Source organism: Populus euphratica, unplaced genomic scaffold (assembly GCF_000495115.2).
Source record: "Populus euphratica unplaced genomic scaffold, PopEup_1.0 scaffold129.1, whole genome shotgun sequence".
Lineage (NCBI taxonomy): Eukaryota > Viridiplantae > Streptophyta > Magnoliopsida > Malpighiales > Salicaceae > Populus > Populus euphratica.
This window is the reverse complement of record NW_011499907.1, coordinates 720,833-738,454: the sequence shown is the minus strand read 5'-3', so window position 1 is coordinate 738,454 and position 17,622 is coordinate 720,833. Positions and strand designations below refer to the sequence as shown.

The 17,622-nt window shown below is 31.9% G+C and overlaps 1 protein-coding gene across 1 annotated transcript; it reads left to right on the top strand.

Annotated features, from left to right (window-relative positions):
- The first annotated feature begins 991 nt into the window (after positions 1-991).
- Positions 992-12,052, top strand: LOC105133495 (uncharacterized). The gene is made up of 26 exons (XM_011037525.1): positions 992-3,262; positions 3,598-3,726; positions 3,820-4,041; positions 4,155-4,210; positions 4,386-4,626; positions 4,746-4,961; positions 5,098-5,373; positions 5,586-5,733; positions 5,832-5,965; positions 6,193-6,279; positions 6,385-6,474; positions 6,606-6,687; positions 6,793-6,915; positions 7,486-7,682; positions 7,811-8,026; positions 8,156-8,425; positions 8,516-8,672; positions 8,761-8,894; positions 9,375-9,461; positions 9,535-9,789; positions 9,906-10,121; positions 10,258-10,533; positions 10,673-10,820; positions 10,915-11,045; positions 11,373-11,459; positions 11,562-12,052. Exons 1-26 carry the CDS (start codon positions 992-994, stop codon positions 11,646-11,648), a joined length of 6,336 nt encoding a protein of 2,111 aa, XP_011035827.1. The 3' UTR covers positions 11,649-12,052.
- The last annotated feature ends 5,570 nt before the right edge of the window (positions 12,053-17,622 follow it).

Genomic DNA, 17,622 nt, shown 5'->3' with positions numbered 1-17,622 from the left:
AGAAGAAGAAGCTAAAAAGGCTCAGAAAACTGAAGATGCGGCCATATATTATAATTATAAGAGATTATACGATTTTTTTTTGAAAAAAAATAGTAACTCATTTTTTTTTTTAAATTGCATAATTTTTATATAACTATTATTCTAAATTATAGTTATTAAATAAATAACTATGATTTAAAATAATAGTTTTTTAACAATTACGATTTAGAACAACGCTTTTTCTTGATAGCTTCTTTAATAACCGTAATTCGAAATAGTAATTATTAATTGTAATATTAATTTTAAAATTATTTCATATATTATGTATTTTTATATTTGGTTTATATAAACATGATGAAAAAAAATAGATAAACATGTTAACATATTATTTAAAATTTTAAATCATTCATTGACAACTTAAAAAATACAAAAATAAAAACAATATTTAAAAAACACACATATTAATTTAAAATTGTAATTAACAAATAAAAATAATGACATCACACTTTCAATTATATATCTAAATTTTGATAATTTATAATTTTATTTGACTTTTAATTATGGTGATTTAAATGTAGTTTTATATCAAAATTAAGTTTAAGACACAACTACTATTTTCAATAACAATTACTTAGTAGTTCTAATTTTTATTATTATTATTAGTTGTTGTTATTAAATCTATGGTTTTTTAATAATAATTGATTTAGAACCATATTATTTTTTAAATATTGTTTTCTTTAATGTTATTTTTCTAAAATCTTTTATCAATTACTGTAATATTTTACCTCTACCTTTTAAAAAATTATAGTTTCCCAATGACAAAAACTCAAAAATATGATCTTAATTAATTTGATATCTAATAAATAAAATATTATAGATTTATACATTTTAGACATCAAACAATACATGTAATAATAACCTCATAAATCTTAGTAAAGGAAAATAAAACGTGGAAATTACTATAAAGAAACCAACCAGTAGCCATTTCCAATTCTTGAAATTCCCTCCACAAATGGGAAAGACGAAGAAACCCTCCTCCGCTGCTCCCCGCCACAAACAAGCACAAACCACCGCCAAACCTCTTGAATCCACCGTCGATGATTCTTCTTCGGAAATCATAAGATCAGCGTGCGAACAAGCATTAAGGGATGTGAATAGCAACCCTCAAAAATCCCTAAAGAGAATCAAAGACTTGATTTCCAAACACCCAAACTCCGCCGCCGTCCACCACAGCCAATCCTTTGTCCATTTCAAAATCTACTCTCAAACTTCGAGTTCCTTCTCCACTCTTAAACAGAAATACCTCAACAACGCCGCTGATTCAGCCAAGAAATCCCTATCTCTGTTTCCCAACTCAATCACTCTCAATTATCTAAATGCTCGGATTTTCATTAAACTGGCTAAATATTCTAGTGACTATCAAAGAATAATCGATCACTGCTGGAAAGCGTTAAAGGCGCTCCCCTCAGGCTTGGGTCCAGGCGAAGACATTATAGCTTCCCAACCAGAAATGGGAGGAAAGAGCCAAGAATCAAGAATTCAGAGACTGAAACAAGTATTACTCGACGTGATGGATAAAGCCAAGATTGAGTCGTTATTGATCGGTAAAGGTGTGAGCGAGAAGATGAAGGAGAGTGCCTGTCTTACGATTAAGGCCAGGGTTCCGAAAGATGAGAAGTTGCCTTGTGAATATGAAAGAAATGAGAAAAGGAAATTCATTAAAAACGAAATTAAGATCTTGAGGGATTGCGAAAAAAGGCTTTGTTCTGGTTTTGTTGTTAAAGATCCCCAAAGCATTCTGAACAAAGTAAAGGCGGATTCCGGCAACATAACCATTGTTTCGAACTACTGGAAGGAAATGAGTAGTGAAAAGAGAAAAGGATTACTACAAGTGAGTATTGATGAGATTGCTGGCTATTACAAGAAGCATGATCGATTAGTGGCGGACTATTTGTTGGAGGCTGTAGACTTTGCAAGGAAGACGAACAAGTGGAAGTGTTTGAAATGTTTTTCATGTGCATTGTTCTTTTTTGAATGGGAGGAGTTGCGCAGTCATGTTTTCTTGAAGCATCTTGGGGGTTTATCAGAGCAGCAAATGGAACTTGTTCCCTTTGGATTGGAAGATAGCTATGTTGAGGAGATTGAAAATGGCGTGTGGAAACCTGTGGATGTAGATAACATGGCACAAGAATTGTCGACATTCAAACATTGCAAAAACGATGTGTACCAAGAAAAGTGTAAGATTTATAGCGATCAGAAGAAGTGGATGTTCTGTGATGATGCTGAGCGTCAAGAGTTGTTGAAGAAAATTCATCGATTGCTCAAATTGTTCTTGAAGAATCAGTGCCTGGCACCGCGAATCTTGTCATGGATGTGGGACTATACTATTCAGGAGTTAGAAGAGAGCATGGAGCTAGGATTTCAGGATTTGGTTCCTATCCTAGAACAAACGCAAACACCCCTGTCTATTTGCTTTTTATGGCTTGAGCAACTTGAGGTGGTGTTTGACTTTTTGGAACAGCTGTCTAATGACTGTGATTTAGAGGAGAATATCTCGGATGATGGAGGAGATAGCAAAGATGAATTTTGTGATTATGAGCCCATTCATTTTAACAGCGACTCTTCATGCCTCATATTGGATAAGAAATTCATCAGATCAATGCTCGATGCAGGAGAGCATAGTGACGTTGTTGCAGATGAGGGAACTACAGTGATTCCTTTTGTTGATGACCCTGAAAAGGATATCCAGTTTGATCGTTACAAATTTGTGAATTGGTTGTTTGTGAGTGATAAGATTCAGGAGCTGCTATATTCATGGATAAATCTCAGAAAACTTGATAAAGAACTAGCGGGGATGGTTTTCCAATTTGTTGAGACAGATTTTAGTTTATTAAAATACTTCTGCGAAAGAAAATGCGGGTTGTTAGAGTACCAAGAAACGTTTACTGATGTTGAGAATATATGCCTAGAAGAATATAAGAGGAGGGAGGAAATATCGGAGTACAAAGAACAAAATTTCGCATCCCTGTTGGTTGAACGGCAAGATGAGCTTGTTGATGCTCAGTCTGATATCATAGGGAATGAGCATGCGTGTATATTGAATGTTCTGAGATTTGCGCAATATGTTGGTCATAAAAAGTTCGGACTTGATGAAACACTGATCAGCACTTACACTCAGTTCCCCGATTTGGAATGCCATGAGGATAAGGCGAATCGAGATATACTGGTAGATGTTTGTGTCAAAGAAGCAATAAAGATGGAGAAACAAAATGTGGTTAGAGAGGTGGACTGCAAGTTTGCAATTATAGCTCAACTTTATTAACCCTTACCTCAGCCTTTTGTATTTGATCTTAAATGTCATTATTCATTCATGATACTTTTTTGCATATGAGTGTATTATATATTACAGATAGATATCAGTGTGATTTGATGCTTATATCTTAATGTTATTTTAGATTCTTACCCAATTTTGATGCTTATATCTTAATGTTATTTTAGATTCTTACCCAATCATTCTTAATGTTGTAAGTCCTAAATTAAAACTACTACAGCAAAAAAATCCGGGAACAGAAACAAATAATTTTTCTTCAAGTGGACTCACTATGTTAGATCTTGCAGTTCTGCGAAAATGATGTTTTAATCATGAAGAACGTTGCTAGCATAAAGAGGATGGAGCCGAAATTTGTGTTGGTATCTGCCCTTGACTATCAATTCATTTTGTTCTATATGGTGAAGTCATTTATACGGGTTAGTATTGGACCTTCTTGCTCATGGCTGTTTTATTTGATTCTGTTATGCTTCTTTTATCCCATGTATGCCCTCTTTTTTAAAATCTCCTAGGCACATCTTGAGGATCTTGCTAACAAAGATGCTGTGAAGAAGGATCTTGCTAACAAAGATGCTATGAAGAAGGCCAATGATGCAGAAATGCTTTTAGCATTGGCTGATCTAGCTCCTGAACCCAGCAAGAATATAACCAAAGGAAGTGATAATTCGAGAAAAACACGAAAGAAATCTAAACTTAAAAAGCACAAAAATCAAGGGAAGGCCATGGATGATGAGGTTTAATCTCTGGACTTTGTTCTCGTTTTCTTTCACATGGATCATTTGTCTGGATGATTAAAATAGTTGATAACATTATGAAAAATTGACAAAGGTCTGATCTCACCTTTTAGGGAGCTGGTGTAAGCCAGGAGCACCTTCCTCTGGAGAAGGAAAATGCAGAAAAAGTGTAAGTCAACATATACTTTGTTTGGCATTTTTACATGGAAATCTATCTCTCAATGCCTTTCTTTTTGTTTCTCTGTGCTGCTAAAGTACATTTTATTGAAAAAAATTATTACCAAATGGTTTTAATTTTCAAGTTTATATCTGACTGAAGATGTTTTCCTCATGTTGGTCAGCAGCTGCCATTCTATTGCATCTGATGGTGGTTATTCAGATTTTGGCATTGTTGTTTCCACAAGCACCGAAGATTTGAAACAAATGGAAGATGAACATAGAAGCAAGATTGGTTCTAAGGTGCCTCAGAAATCATTCTTGAAAGAGGAAGAATCTGGGAAATCACCGAGTGGCTCTGGCATATTTGGTGTTGTACTGAAAAATGATATTGGCGAAAATAATTGCTTTCTAAACGTGATCATACAGGTTCTATCCATATCAAATTTTGAGTTTGTACCTTTTCCTATAGGAATTGTTCTATTTCCTTGTGTAGTTCTAGAAGCTTTTAATGCTCTAGTATTTTATTGTTCTTAAACAAAATGCAGTGCTTATGGAATATACAACTGGTTCGGAATGAGTTGTGCAGCATAACAGATTCAGGACATGAGCATATTGGAGATCCCTGCATTGTTTGTGAACTAGCTGAGATATTTGGTGAACTAAGTGAGGCATCTACTTGTACTAGGAGAGAAATTGTATCTACAACCTCCTTAAGACTTGCCATAAGCAAATGCTTCGCTCATAGGGATAGCTTTCAGGAGGTTTGTAAAGAGAATGCTGTGCGCCTCCTCTACCTTTGCTCTCAATTTGCAGTATAGTTACAGAATTTTGAAAATGGTAATCACCGAGCACTTTCATGTGTGATTGCAGTACTGACAATATCTACCAAATTCACAGGGACAAATGAACGATGCGGATGAGGTTCTGCAAAATATTCTTGTTATTCTTCATCAGTCCTTTACCAGTTGCCCAGCCCCAGATGCCTCATCTGAATCAGAGAAAAGCAAGCGGGTAGACTGTCAGCAGTGGACAAGCAATAAATGTTTAGCTCATAGACTTTTTGGTTTGGACATTTATGGGTACTGTGACAGCTGTGGTCTGGAGTGGAGGCATCAAACGTTTTCTGATTTTTCTCACTATATACGTTCAAGTCAGCTTAGAGAAAAAAAGGCAGTATTTGCTATTTTTTTCCCTTTCTTTTGATAGCAAAGTTGTTTTTTAATTTTTTTTTATTCCATATTATAACATATACCAGAATAATTTTTATCCCATTAGCATTTGTGTGAGCTTTTTTTCATTCATGTATTTATTCCATATTATAATAGATACCAGACTAATTTTTATCCCATTAGCATTTGTGTGATTAACCAACCATTGTGCAACAGAACAAAAATCAAGCTAGCTCCTTTGATGAACTTATGAAGCTGATGCTAATGGATGATTGCTTAACTTGCAATCGAGATGCTGGAGGCTGTGGAAAATCTAACCGAATCCAATTCATTCTTCGAACACCTCCCCAAGTCTTTGTTTGCGGTATGCTAGCGAGTAGGTTTTTAGAAATATGTAGTGTGGCATATTATCAACATTAATGCTAGAATATTTAATAAATTTTGATGTGGTTCCTATTGCAGTTCTCAGTACGCAGACTGCACGTGAGAGAAGAGAAGATATAAGAGATACTTTAACAGCTTTGGATACTGAAGTAGATATCGGTGATGTATTTATAGGTCAAGGACCAGGGAACGGATATTGCCTTACTTCAATGGTATACTTCATGAGCTATGCATGCATGTGTAATAGTCTCGACTTCATTTGAATGCTTCAGACATCCTTTTATTCTGAATTAGTAGTGGTTTGATTATTATTGCAAATAAACAAATAACTTATTTTACTTTTTCAAGTTGAGATGGTGTTTTTTTCACAGCAGAAATCTGTGTTTTGTACAGAAAAACCTCTTATGAGATAGAACATTTGCATCATTTTGATTTGTAGGTTTGCTATGATGAGCTACACTATGTCTGCTTTTGTTATAGTCATGAGGGTAAAAGATGGACCATGTATGATGGTGTGCATGTGGAGGTATATAAATTCCATTCCATTGCTTACATTGTTAAAGAAAGCTAATAATGGGATAGATTTTCTTTACATTTTTTTTGTAAATGTCATTTGTTTTGATTTGTACAGGTCATTGGGTTTTGGCATAATCTCCTCGACAAGTGTGTAGATGAGCTCTTGCAGCCACAGATTCTTTTCTTTGAAGCTGGCATTATAAAGGTGGCAGATTTCTACTCGTCCTGTTATTCTGATAAGTGTTCAGACCTACATAAAGTAGTAATCTTCTCATATAGTTAACATGAATTTTGTTGTTATTATGTTGACATATTTTTATTTGTTCCATTGTCCAGTGTCCACAATTTGATGATCTCAGAAAACTTAGTGGGAGTTCTGGCATGCTATGCAATCTAGGAGTTGGGGAAGTGAAGCAAGGTTAAGATCCCTTATATTAGTATCTTTGACTATAGCACCAATTAAGGTCTTTTAGATAGGGGTCTTAATTTTTCAACTGTATTATGTGTTGAGCTGGTCCATCAGCTGAAGATGTTCCTCAAGAGAGTACGCTGCATAATGATTGGCAAACTGCAAAGGATGAAGGTGGGAATTTGCAAAGTCATGTTCAAAATGAAATGAAATTTTTACGTCAGGATAAATTTCAAGGTAATAGCAGTACTGTTTAGATACTTCTGTTTGCTTCATTTTGGTATGCATTGAATTGACACTCATGCTAGATTTGCTAATTACATGATAAAATGGCAAGTCTTCTGCCATGTGCCTGCTGCATCAAGAAACCATGAATGATCACTTTAGAATTTAGATTCAGTTTTTTATATGGGAATGTCTTTTTCCAAATCCATGGGCTTTCACATGAATAGCTTCCCTCTTTCAAGAATAAACCAGTCCACAATTGCTTTCACTGTTTGGATCCCTAGCAAACACTGAAAGGATTTGTATTTCATGTTTATGATTTTGAATTTAGATTAAAGAAATCATTACATGCTATGTTAGACAACATATGTACTGAAAAGTATTCAGGTATATGGCTTACATGAAGGGTATAGATGGAAAAGTTGATAGGCAGGCACTTGTACATCAAGATTCAGAGTTCAGATGAAGAAACAATATGCTCTGTTTCAAACTATGTTTTTTTGTTTGGGAGAATATTTCTCAAACTAGTTGAACAATTATAAAGGCTCCATCACTCTGAAAATGGTTCCTTTTAACTTCCAGATGCATGTCGAGTGCAAAAGCATGTTCCCTTGGAGATGGATCAAAAGTTACTTCAAAATTTATTCTTGAAAGGGGAAGAAACTGGAAAATGTCCAACTGATTCCAAGTTTGATTACATGGATGGATCTGAAATATTGGGTTCTGGGCTGAAAAATGATATCGGCAAAAACTATAGCTCCTTAAATGTGATTATACAGGTTCAGTTGCCATATCTTTCTGGATTTTGATTATGTTCCTTTTTGAATATTGATTGTTTTCTTTTCCTATACAAATTTTTGCCAGCTCTCAAATCAGCAAGTCCTTTGTTATTTTTTGTAAAGTGCAGTCCTTATGGCATATACCACAGTTTCGGAATGAGTTAGCTTGTAAAACAGCTCCAGAACATAAGCATGTTGGAGATCCTTGCATTCTCTGTGGATTAGCTGAGATATTTGATAAACTAAGTGCAGCAATTATAAATCCTAGCAGAGAAATTATTTATCCAACCTCCTTAAGCATTGCCATTGACAAATTGTCCCCTTGTGGAGATCTCTTCCAGAAGGTTTGTATAGAGACTGCTGTATATGTCCTTCACTTTTCTGCTTTCTGTTTTTGCTGAAGTTACAAATTTTAATCAACAAGCACTGTCTTGTACCATTGCGTTTCTGACAATGATATACCAAATTCACAGGAAAAAATGAACAACGCTTTTGAAGTGCTATGGATTATTCTTGATTCTCTTCATCATTCCCTCACCAGTGTTGAAGATTTCTCTCTACCTGAATCAGAGAAAAATTGTGTAGGATCTTTGGAGTGCACAACTGACACTTGCCTGGTTCATACACTCTTTGGTATGACAGTTTATAAAAGCATGAATTATGACAGCTGTGGTCTGGAGTCGAGACAACAAAAGCATACCTTTTTCTTTCACACCATATCCGCATTTGAACTCAGAAAAAAGGCAGAATCTTCTTTCCTTGACAAAGTTGCTTGTCTTCTATCCCATATACAACAGATATCATGTTAATACCATTGATATTTGTGTAATCAGGTTTCAACTCTGATTAGGCAGGGAACTAGCTCATTTGATGAGCTTTTGAAGCCCAAGCTGGTGGATTATCATTTAAATTTGGAAACAGATGCCGATGGATGTAGAGAAAACCATTTCAAATACTTTCTTCAAACACCTTCCCATGTGTTCACCAGTGGTAATTCATTGTTTACAATTATGTAGTCTGTCATTTTCTCAACAATGCTGGGAAAGTTTAATGGTTTAAATTGCATGGTTATTTGCAGTTCTAGAGTGGACAACTATATGGGTTGCTAGAGAAGATATCAGAGAAACTTTAGCAGCTCTTGCAACTGAAATAGACATTGGCATTCTTTATCAAGGTTTAGGAAAAGGAAAAAAATACCGCCTGGTTTCAGTGGTATACTTCACATTCCTAAAACTACACTAGTGTATAATTTCTGTTTCTTCTAACCCTAAGGATTGAATGAGTTGAGCATCAGTTGTGAGTCGTGACTTTGGGTGGTTAGGTGCTCAACAAGGGTTTGAATCCCACCAGCTCATTGAAACTTTGCCACAAGAAGGTGATTACTCGAGGGTTTGCCTTTGAATGGGCTGGAGAGGACTTATCTCTATGTGCACAAGTTGGCTTGAGGAGGCCCTTAACCGTAACATAAAAATAACTGTACCTTCTATCAATTCAATCAACAATGCATCTCATCTTACTGTCCTGAATTAGCATGGTGATTATTGTGAATAAAGAAATAATTTAATAATTTAATGTGCCGTCTGTAGTTGACTTCATGATTCTTTAGCTTCTGAAAACTATTTACTGTTAATTACTGAAAGAGACCAGTGAACAGATTATTTCACTGCTAAAAGCCATCAATCTATTTTGTAGGTTTGCTATCGTGGGCTACTCTACTCGTGCTTCATTTACAGCGATGAGTGCAAGAGGTGGATGATGTATGATGACACACATGTGGAGGTACATTCTGGGTCAAGAAAGTTATGATAGATTTTATGCTATCATGTTCATAAGTAAAATTTGATTTGTACAGGTCATTGGGAGTTGGGATTGTCTCTGTAAAAAGTGTGAAGAAAAGCATTTCCAGCCACGAATTCTTTTCTTTGTAGAGAGTGAACCAACTGAGATAGATAAAAATATGCCTCCGAAATCATTCTTTGAAGAGGAAGAATCTGGGAAATCACAGAGTGCTTCAAAGGTCAACTATGAGGATAGATCTGGCATATCTGGTGCTGGACTAAAAAATGATATTGGTGAAAATAGTTGCTTTTTAAACGCGATCATACAGGTTCTATCCATACCAAATTTTGAGTTTGTACCATTTCCTATAGGAATTGTTGTATTTCCATATGTAGTTTTATCAGCTTTTAATCCTCTAGTCTTTTGTTCTTAAACAAAATGCAGTGCTTATGGAATGTACAGCTGGTTCGGAATGAGTTGTGCAGCATAACAGATTCAGGACATGAGCATGTTGGAGATCCCTGCATTGTTTGTGGATTAGCTGAGGTATTTGGTGAATTAAGTGAGGCATCTACTTGTACTAAAAGACAGATTGTTTCTACAGCCTCCTTAAGACTTGCCATCAGCAAAAACTCCCCTCGTGGGAATAGCTTTCAGGAGGTTTGTAAAGTGAATGCTGTATACCTCCTCTACTTTTGCACTTAATTTGCAGTATAGTTACAGAATTTTGAAAATGGTAATCACCGAGCACTTTCATGTGTGATTGCAGTACTGACAATATCTACCAAATTCACAGGGACAAATGAACGATGCGGATGAGGTTCTGCAAAATATTCTTGTTATTCTTCATCAGTCCTTTACCAGTTGCCCAGCCCCAGATGCCTCATCTGAATCAGAGAAAAGCAAGCGGGTAGACTGTCAGCAGTGGACAAGCAATAAATGTTTAGCTCATAGACTTTTTGGTTTGGACATTTATGGGTACTGTGACAGCTGTGGTCTGGAGTGGAGGCATCAAACGTTTTCTGATTTTTCTCACTATATACGTTCAAGTCAGCTTAGAGAAAAAAAGGCAGTATTTGCTATTTTTTTCCCTTTCTTTTGATAGCAAAGTTGCTTTTTTTCATTCATGTATTTATTCCATATTATAATAGATACCAGACTAATTTTTATCCCATTAGCATTTGTGTGATTAACCAACCATTGTGCAACAGATCAAAAATCAAGCTAGCTCCTTCGATGAACTTATGAAGCTGATGTTAATGGATGATTGCTCAACTTGCAATCGAGATGCTGGAGGCTGTGGAAAACATAACCGTATCCAATTCATTCTTCGAACACCTCCCCTTGTCTTCATTTGTGGTAAGCTAGCGGGTAGTTGAGCTAGAGATATGTGGTGTCCTTTTCTCAACATTAATGCTCTAATATTTACTAGTTTAAGATGTGTTTATTGCAGTTATTGTGCAGACTGCACATGAGAGTAGAGAGGATACAAGGAAAACTTTAACAGCTCTGGGTACTGAGTTAGATATCGGTGTTGTATATCAAGGTTTAGGACCGGCGAAAAAGTACTGCCTGGTTTCAGTGGTATACTTCACACATGTATCAAACTTCGCTAGTGTTTAATAATCTAGACTATGATGTGTGCTTTCTAATTATTCGATAAAAATGATTTCTTCTCTTGTCTTGAATTAGTAGTGTTTTGATTATTTCCATGATGTGTGCTTTCTAATGATTCGATAAAAATAATTTCTTCTCTGGTTGTTTAACAATCATTTCTTCTCGTCTTGAATTAGTAGTGTTTTGATTATTTTCCTTTTCTAGTTGATCTGGTGCTGCTGCAGCGTTAGAAAGTTGTCTATTACTTTACAGAAAATCACTTACTAGAATCTGTCTTTTCACATTTAATTGTAGGTCTGCTATCATCACCAACACTATGTTTGCTTTAGTTACAGTCATGAGCATAAGAGATGGACCATGTTTAACGATGCTAATGTTGAGGTAAGTTCCATTTCTCAATTGTAAGGAAAGTTTATGTAATAGATTTTTTTTTCTTGCACTGTTAACTTGTTTGTAGAAGTTATTCAAATTTGATTTGTGCAGGTCGTTGGGTGTTGGGATGATCTCCTAAGCAAGTGTTCACATGAGCAGTTTCAACCGCAGATTCTTTGCTTTGAAGCTGTACAATAGAGTAACTTTGAGGAAACTTGGTCGCCCCATTGTAGCACTGCTTATCCTGGAATAGTTCATTTTCGTGCTGTTACAACAGATGTTGGGAAATCAGGCATATATTGACATGGAAGAACCCTAGATTGAGTTTCCTGACTGACCCTTCATCATTTCATGTCCTTGTTGAGGATTTTCCTAAGAATGCCAGAGTAGCTGTGAAGCATGATTTGTAATGGAAGTTCTACCTTTGGCAATGAAATGATAACGATGAACACAGTTTTAGTAATGTGAAGGCATCTCATGGATGATCCATATTTGGCACGCAAATGTAGCAAATATTAAGGTTTCCACGCCTTTTATATCTTTGTACCAGTCCTTCTGGAACATGATTGCATGCCCATGAATGCAAGTCATATAAACTGTGCTGATTTAAGATTTTATCCTGCGAGTTTACTTCTCAATCTTTATGATAATAAAAGTAGAAGAATAGAACATGAAGATAAATTGAAAGTTCCTTAAGTTGTTTTTATAATTATAGTTATAACGCAACAAATTCTCTTAACTTCTTACTTCTATTTTCGTTTGTTTCAAACGGAGTTCCTGATCAAGTCAACATAATTCTAAATAATGAATTAATTACACAAATCATTTTAGGATATTATAATCTTATGAATACGAATCATTTCACTGTTCGATATGCATTCAGGTATTTTTTTTTTATACGGAAAACATTTTATTTTCATTGTTTGCATAGATCAAGAAAAATATTTTCTTGTAAAATAAATTATTTTTTATTTATATTTTTTTATATAATAATTGTTATAAAAAAATTATAATAGCAGTAATGATAATGATATTAAAAATAGTGGTATTAATCATATAATAATTATTATTTTGATAATAATTATAGTGGAAAAATAATAAAATTTATTTAATAAGATTACAATGATGTAATGATTTGGAATGGTATTGGAAACTTGTATAATGAGATCGTGGTTTATGGTGGTTGTCATGATTGAGTGGTTGTGATAATAAACAGTATTAAAGCCTTTTAGATATAATAATTGTAATGTGAGAAAAGTTATCATGTGATATTAAAGATGGTGGTATTAATTATTCGTATTTTTTAAAAGTGTTTTTGAAAAAATTTAAATTTTTTTATTTTGAATTAATATATTTTTGATATTTTAAAATTATTTTGATATGCTGATCTCAAAAATAATTTTTAAAAATATAAAAATATTACTAACATATTTTTTTGAATGAAAAACACTTTAAAAAATAATTACAATCACAATTACAATATATTGTTAATATTTAAAAATTATTATGATGTTCTAATCTTAAAAATAATTTTTAAAAAAAAAAGTGTTTTTGAAAAAATTTAAATTTTTTTATTTTGAATTAATATATTTTTGATATTTTAAAATTATTTTGATATGCTGATCTCAAAAATAATTTTTAAAAATATAAAAATATTACTAACATATTTTTTTGAATGAAAAACACTTTAAAAAATAATTACAATCACAATTACACTCTTAAATATAATTTTAATAATGTAATAGTATTGTTATTATTTTAAAATGGTGTTAGGGACTTATATAATAAAATGGTGGTTTACAGCGGTGGTCATAATTGAGTGGTTGTAATGGTGAAGTGTATTAAAAAAACTTTTATGAGATTAAAATATTTTTAAAAAAATTAGTATAATCTAAGGATTAATTAGAAATATTTTTCACTGTTTTTAGTGTTTGTTTTGCATTGATAGTTAGAAAAAAAAAAACTAGTATACTTTTATGAATGAAAAACACTTTAAAAAACAATTAGAATCACACTTTTAAATACAATTTTAATAATGTAATGGTATTGTTATTATTTTGAAATGGTGTTGGGACTTATATAATAAAATGGTGGTTTATAGTGGTGGTCATAATTGAGTGGTTGTGATGGTGAGATGTATTAAAAAAACTTTTATGAGATTAAAATATTTTAAAAAAAAATTAGTATTATCTAAAGATAATAGTTGTCATAATTAAATGGTTGTGATGGTGAGATGTATTAAAAAAACTTTTATGAGATTAAAATATTTTTTAAAGAATTAGTATCATCTAAGGATTAACTAGAAATATTTTTCATTGTTTTTAGTGTTTGTTTTGCATTGATAGTTAGAAAAAAAAAAGACATTTTTGAACAAAATATTTTTCAAAACAAATCACTCTAAGACAAATTACTACTTTGTTGTAGTATCTATCCTTAAAACGATGCTAAGCAAAAACAACTTAACACAGTATCTAAAAGAAATAATGGCATATTAAAAACTTATATTCTATATTTCTTTTATTTGAGTATCTGCCCTAATTTTTCTTCTACTTAAGTACTTGTATTCACGAATACTGTAATTATATTCCTGAATTGTTTGATCAATTAAGTACCTCTGTTAATTTTGTCATTGAAATATTGACATGGTAGTTAACTGTTAGTTAGGTGAGCCTAGGCTGATACTATTTTAATATATTTTTATTTTTTAAAGGATAATAATATATAAAGTATTTATATTTTATAATTTTTTTAATTTATACAAATTGATTTTTATATTTTTTATTTAATTAATTGTACTCCTAATATACATACATACATACATACATACATACCAAGTTTGATTTAAGTTGGGTTTCAAATCGATAATCTTTATACTTTATTAATAAAAATCCATTGACATCTATCAAGTTTCAAATTAAAATATCAACCCCAGTAAATTAAGTGTATCTTTTAGTTTCTTTTACAAATATTCTTATATGATAAATATTATATCTCTATTAAAAGCATCTGCACCTTTACTTCATAAAATTTCATTCAATTTATCCTTACATAATTGGATAACTCTCTAAGTTTAATTTATTAAATTTTTTAATTCAAATTGAAATTATTTTATTTTTTTATTATAAAAATTCCCCTTAGCTATACAAGAATATAATTTTAATTTTTTAAAATAAAATTTTAATTGTCGTGTAATTTTTTATTTTTTTTATTAATTTGAATAAATTTTGGATCATATCCTCAAAGGACTTTTTAGAATTGAAAATATAATTTAGTCAAGGTGAATGAAAATTAGGGTTCCTTTAAATGGGGTTCCTGTAATGATTTTATTTCCATATCCTTTATCCTTTATGTTATGAATAAAAATGGTTCAGATAAAATAACTTTCACTAATCTAGAGCAAGTAACATAAATTTATAAAGTAAGGGAGTATTACTTTGAAATTTCTCATGCGAGGGACTTGTTGTGACCTTGGGCCACCATTCAGGGTTCTTCACTTTACACCCAAAAAAAAAACATAGAACTTATCTATAATTATTCCTTATAAAAATAGCAAGAAGCTTCTTTGATGGAAGCTACCACATAAAAGAAAAAAAAAAATCTTTGAAATCAATCTCTTAGAGATTGAATAAAAAACATGCACATGAAACTTTGTAAGAACATTTATTTTTAATTGTTTGATTATAATTTTTTATTTATCATATTTTCTTATAACACTCTTTTTATATAGCTTTAGAGTTTATTATTGATCTTTATTTCTAATTGATAGTCAATCTTGTCAAGTCCCAACCTCTTTTAACATTTAAAAACAAAAATTATGAGATTCATAATATCAAGTGAAGGACCAGTCTCAAGATAAATTCTTTAATTTTGAATTTGATATATTTACTTTAAATGTTGTCTTATTATACTTTTTTATTTATTATAGAAGTCAATTGTTATGCTGCTCTTCCTTCAATATTGATTATTGTAGAAATGACAATGAAGATTTGTTTGTTTGTTATTCATGATGAAGAATTCTTTTTTAATTAAAAAAGTCTCACATTTTATTATTATTATAATTCTTAAGATTCTAATTATTGAAGCTGCTAATACATTATTCTTTTTTTACTATTAATCATCCTAAAAACACTCAAACCATATCCTACAATGACATTATAATATTCTAGTGCTACTAAAACAACCTTTCATCATCAACTATTATTGATCCTAGCATACTCCATCTCCTATAACTATTATTTCCAAGCAAGGTAATTCTATTATAATACTTGAAGAAACCTCATTTATTTTCAAAGCCATAAGCTTTATGCTTCTAATAATGAAGCCTTTTAGAATACTAGTTTTTCATGATAAAGGTGAATGCATCCTATTATAGATATTTTTTTTAAAATTAAATGCCATGTTAAGAAAATGTCATTCTAGTTCAAAAGATGAAGAAAAAGGTGAGAGGAATAAAGATGTTAACATAACTAATTTTATGACCATACAAATCTCATCACTTAATGATATGATAAGAGATCATGTTTTTTTACTTTCATTATATAAAGTGGATATAGAGAGAAAGCAGGAAAGTAACCTAAAAGAAGAAGGGGTCATACTAAAAGCTAGTTCTCTTTCCACTAATCGGGTAGTGAATATTTTTTAGGAGTCTTTAGGAAGTGAAATCCTTCATTCCTCTATGGTTTTAAAAGACCAAGGAACTAATAACCTTATGCCTTATAATGGTGTATAAGAGACTGAAGTAATAAGAAAACCAACCATGGTGACTCCTTAGTCAAACTAACATGTAAGTTTTTATTATTGATTTAAGACATGATTTTAATTATAATCTCCTTTCTCAAGTGTTTTCCCCTTCACCTATAGATATTTTTATATCTTAAATTGGAGTTTGATGAAGACACTAAATTAAAGAAGAGTTTGTTGGCCAATAGCAACCATGGTGACTTAAAAGATAGTGTTTTGACATCGAAGCCACCATTGATTGCCAAGAATAACTTCTAAAAAGCATCATTTCTCAAGATCTTTAGGGCTTACTTGATGATAATGCATAAGAGGTCTTGATATAGTTGCTATAAAGTACAAATCCATTTAACGATATTAAAGAGTCTGTAATAAAGGTACTAGAAAATTCTCATTCAAATCTTTTCTTGCGCTTCAAGATATGAAAACATAAGAAATAATTTTAAAAAAGTGTAAAATTTCTATGCTTAAATAAATTACCGCTTAATTTTTTTTCTCATGCTCCAAGATATTAATAATATAATAAGCTAAATTCAGTATGCATCTTTTTCGTCATGAAAGAAATTGAAAGTAATCTACTATGTTTGACTTTTTTTATTTTCACATGATGGCACCAATACCACACAGATACACATATATAATGATGTTGTTCCTATCCTATCATTTTATTTATGCTTTGAAAAATAATAATTTAAATAATATTTATGTCATCAAGATTGAAGGTTTAGAGGTGACGCTCGAATCATGGATTTCCTCACTGCTTTTTGAAATATGCAGTAGCTCTTTAAACAACTATTTCATTAAAAATGGTAATAAGAAGGTGGAATCAAGTGGGATTTTAGTTAATAAATTTGAAAGTTTTGATAAATAATCACATAAAAAACTAATTAATAGAAGTAAAAGCAGTGTTATCCCTCGTTATTCCCACTAGAGCACTTAAACCATGTGATTTTAAAAGGAGAAAATTGTTGACATGGCTTAATGGTTAATCAGTTAGATTAATGTTGTATGTTAGCTTTGGTAGCAGGACAACTTTGTTAAGAGATCAAGTCAGAGAGCTGGGTAAAGGGATAATAAAAACTAGGGATAGGTTTTTATAGGTGGTGAATGATAAAAAATAATGATAATTATAATAATAAAGAAAATGATAAAAAAGCTAGAAGAGTTAATTTGACATAAATTTATTAAAAAGGTGTATAACAAAATGATTATGAATAATTAGTTAAACCAAAAAAGTATATTACATCACCAAGCAATTGGTGAATGATTTAGTCATTTTGGGTGAAATTTAATTTTAGAGATGGTATAATATAAAGTGAGAATCTTAGCTCGGCTCTAAAATAAAAACTAGAAAATCAATGCAAATGTTGTTGAAATGATTAGAATAGGGATTTGGAAGAAGAGTTAGGGGTGGAGAGATAATGTTGAGCAAGGT